This window comes from Erinaceus europaeus, unplaced genomic scaffold (genome assembly GCF_950295315.1).
Source record: "Erinaceus europaeus unplaced genomic scaffold, mEriEur2.1 scaffold_1054, whole genome shotgun sequence".
Taxonomy (NCBI): Eukaryota; Metazoa; Chordata; class Mammalia; order Eulipotyphla; family Erinaceidae; genus Erinaceus; species Erinaceus europaeus.
The window spans coordinates 30,321-34,538 of NW_026647661.1; the positions used below are offsets into that span (position 1 = coordinate 30,321).

Genomic DNA, 4,218 nt, shown 5'->3' on the forward strand with positions numbered 1-4,218 from the left:
CTGGAGGAATTTGTTCTGGGAATAGGTTGCTGTTGGTTTTCCTTAAGGGCTGGGCGGTAGCGCAGCAGGTTAAGCGCAGGTGGCACAAAGCACAAGGACCGGCGTGAGGATCCCGGTTCGAGCCCCCGGCTCCCCACCTGCAGGGGAGTCGCTTCCCAGGCGGTGAAGCAGGTCTGCAGGTGTCTGTCTTTCTCTCCCCCTCTCTGTCTTCCCCTCCTCTCTCCATTTCTCTCTGTCCTGCCAACAACGACAACTACAACAATAAAACAACAAAAGGGCAACAAAAGGGAAGAAATAAATCAGTAAATGTTAAAAAAATAAAAGAAGATGAGTGTATTTCCCCAAGACAAGTCTGAAAGACAAAATGATCCCTGGGGAGACAGCATAATGATTCTGCACACAGACTTCCATGCCTGAGGCTCTAAGGTCCGAGTTCCAGTCCCCAGTACCACCGTGTGCCAGAACTTAGCAGTGTTCTGCTCCCTGCTCCTCTCATGAGTAAGGGTAGAGGTGGTTGGAATAAATAATCTGTAAGGTTGTGCCGACAGATAGGCTTTGAATTTCGTGTCTTCGGCCTCATTGATGTTGGGTCAGCCATGTTGTAATCATGAAGCATGGAATATATGCTCGCATTACCTTAGCAATCTAACACACGCTGCTGGACTTTTTGTGAAGACAGCACATGTGTGATGATGAGGGGACTATTTCTCAAAAGCGTTCTGGAATTCCTACGGGGGTGGTGGTGGGGAGTCTTACCTCTAACTGCTATTTTGGGTACAAACACAATTCTTTTTTTTTTAAATATGTATTTATTTATTTATTCATTCCCTTTTGTTGCCCTTGTTGTTTTATTGTTGTAGTTATTATTCTTGTCATCGTTGTTGGATAGGACAGAGAGAATGGAGAGAGGAGGGGAAGACAGAGAGGGGGAGAAAGATAGACACCTGCAGACCTGTTTCACCGCCTGGGAAGCGACTCCCCTGCAGGTGGGAAGCTGGGGGATGGAACCGGGATCCTTACGCCGGTCCTTGCGCTTTGCACCACATGCAAACACAATTCTTTTAAAACATTTTTATTGATTTATTTATTAACAGAGGATTGGGAGGAGAACCAGAGCATCACTTAGCATATGTGATGCCAGGGATCAAACTCAGGACCTCATACTTGAAAATGCAGTAATGCTCTATCCACTATGCCATATGCTAGGTCACCCAATACAATTCCTAAAGAACACAGCCACACATCACAATTTACGAGATGCAATTAAAGAGTGAAAATAAACAAGTGAGGCATGCAGATGAAGAAGCTGGAAATAGAGTGACAAAATAAGGTAGAAGGAAATCAGAGTTCAAGCTAGACTCAGAAATAAATGAAGCAAGCACAGATTAAAACACCAGCTCACAACAAATAAAATAAATAGGAAATGAAATGGCTAGTAATAATAAGTGGCGATAGAAACACATTTGAGTACGTAAATCAAAGAAATGATTTCCTTGGAAACTTGCTGCCCAGTTGCTTCCAAAATAGAAAGGAGTGTGGGAGGAATGACGCAGCTGTTTTGTATGACCTTCTGACATTGCTTTTACTGACCTGCCTTTGTTGGGGCTGTCCCAAGTGACAGTGGCGAGTTTTTTGTGTGAGACTCAGAGACTGGGTGAGGTGGATGTCCTGTGTGTGTGTGTGTGTAGGGCGGGGAGGGGGACAGGGGGATGGACAGACAGCTGTATGTGTAGTCTCAGACCAGAGTGGCCACACACCAGAAAGGCAAAGGCAGATTCCTGAGTCTTCAGGCTAAGAATAAAATGACTGACTGACCTAGGAGGTACGGCAGCTCTCAAGCATGGGGTCTAGACGGAGTTGGAGCCTAGGGATCGGATGCACTAGAGTGATATTCTGGTTCTTTCTCTGTTCTCCTCTCTCCCTCTCTCTCTCTCTCTCTCATTAATAAAATAATCTTTTAGAAAATATTTTTATTTTTTGAGAGAGACACACACACAGAGAGGCCAGAGCACTCATTGCTCAGCTCTGGCTTATGGTGGTGCTGGGGATTGAACCCGGGACCTCAGAGCCTCAGGCACGAAAGCCTTTTGCATCACCATCATGCTGTTTCCCCAGCCCAGTAAATGAATTGTAAAAAAATTTAATTCAGTGATCAAAAGTTACTTAATCACTTCCTCTTGTGGTTGTCTTCCAAATAACTGATTCCTCATGGTAGAAATATTTTTAAAATCAAATGATGCATAAGAAAGGTCAGACGTGTTGCTTTCACAGGAAAATGGACAGCCCAGGGAAAAAGAAGAATGCCAAGCATGAATTATTTAAGCACCTTGGCTCTTAATTATTTTCATGGAAAAGGGACCTTGTTCTCCAATGCTGGTAACTGGCATAGCTTATTAGTTAAAAATAAATAGCTTCTAGTGTGATGAAACCAAACAAGGAAAGAAAGCAGGGTGATTAGAAAGGGCCATCAGCTAGGAACAGAATAATGACAGGCTACCATGCCAGCCAGCTGCCCCCAGGGGCAGAGGTGACACAGTCTAGGGTCATGTGGTGCAGGGCCATCCAGAAAGGTCTGTTTGGGCAAGCTCTTAAAGACAGTCAGAAGTGTTTGGCTTCCTTTCAGCTTCAGAATTGCTCCCTTCACAGCCTGTTTGTACAGCAGTCATTCAAGTTGCTTGTTTGTTTTTGCACAGAGGTCCAGAAATTGAGAGGAAAGGGGAAGGGGGTGGTCCGGGAGGTGGTGGTGCAGTAAATAAAGCATTGGACTCTCAAGCATGAAGTCCAGAGTTCAACCCCCGGTGGCACATATACCAGAGTGATATCTGGTTCTTTCTCCTTCTATATTTCTCATTAACAAAATAAAAAATAAAATAAAATAAAATAAAGAATAGGGAAGTTTCCAAGGGATGGGATAGGATATGGAAGAAAGGTGGTGGAATTGTATGGAATTGTACCCCTCTTATCCCAGTCTTGTCAATCAAGTGATTATTAAGTCACTGAAAAGAAAAAAAGAAAAAAAGATGCTGTACTGGGCATGCCACCACCATGGCATTCAAGCTCAGTGCCTTTTTGGGTTTGGGCGATGTTGTGCCTGATAAAGTGTCAACAAGCACAAGGACCCAGATTCAAGGCCCCGGTCGCTGCCCGCACGGGAAGCTCCAACTGCAGTGGAGCGGTGCTGCAGGTGTCTCTCTCTTCCCTCTCTCCGCCTCTAATGTCTGTCTCTATGAGGAAAAGAAAGGACAAGGTGGTCGCTGGGAGCAGTGGGATCATTGTGCAGGCACTGAGACATAACAATAATGATGCCCAAAAACTTGCGGCCTGGGAGACGGCTCCGTAGATAAAGTGTTAGATTTTTGAGCGCGAATCCCAGGTTTGATCCCTCCAGCATCCCATATGCCAGAGTGATGCTCTGGTTGTCTGTCTCCCTGTCTCTCTCCTCCTCTCCCCCTCTCCCCCTCTCCGCTTTGATTTTATTCTAAATTTACGTCTTGTTTTTCCCGTCCTTTCTGCTAGCTGGACGGGCGGACCATGGAGCTGTACTTCGGGGAATACCAGCACGTGCAGCAGGGATACGGCGTCCACCTGAGAATGGCCACCGGTGACGACAGCAAGCGGCCTCGGCCCGCCCAGCACGCCAAGGTGGGCTCCTATGGGGTCAGCATTCGGGTGCAGGGCATCGACGGGCACCCCTACATTGTCCTGAACAACACAGAGCGCTGCCTGGCCGCCGCCTCCTTCCCGGAAGATGGCTCTCCCTTCCCAGCGCCCGTGAACAAGCCATCCCTGCACCCCAACAATGGCTCGGCGCCGGAGGACAGCAGCCCCCCGGAGCTTGAGTTCCCAGAAAACCCCTATGCCCCGTCGTGCCCGGCCAAAAGCCCCAAGCCGGCCCGCGTGCCCCAGGGCAAGACTGGAGGCCCAGGAGCTCGCCAGGGGGCACCCCCCAAACCAAGCCACCTGCTCAACTTCCAGAAGCACCCCGAGCTCTTGCAGCCCTATGATCCCCAAAAGCTGGAGCTGGGCTCGCCAGAGCACCCGCCCCGCGAGAGCAGCTGCCCGAAGGCCTTTGCAGAAGCGGGGTCGGGTGGCAGGAAGGTCTGGGCTCGCCCCTCGCCGGCCCCTGGGCCGCCCAGCCCCGCAGCCGCCCAGCCGGCCCCCGCTGGGGTCCAGGCCATCCGCGTGTGCGGCTCGGTGGTCATCGAGGACCCGGGGAAG

At 49.1% G+C, this 4,218-nt stretch overlaps 1 protein-coding gene across 1 annotated transcript; it reads left to right on the forward strand.

The window, feature by feature from the left end:
• Window positions 1-3,517: 3,517 nt before the first annotated feature.
• Window positions 3,518-4,212, forward strand: LOC132536409 (cingulin-like protein 1; the record flags this gene model as incomplete). Its single annotated transcript, XM_060184215.1, has 1 exon — window positions 3,518-4,212. A coding segment is annotated over exon 1 (681 nt), but the record flags the coding sequence as incomplete, so codon positions are not given.
• Between the last annotated feature and the right edge of the window lie 6 nt (window positions 4,213-4,218).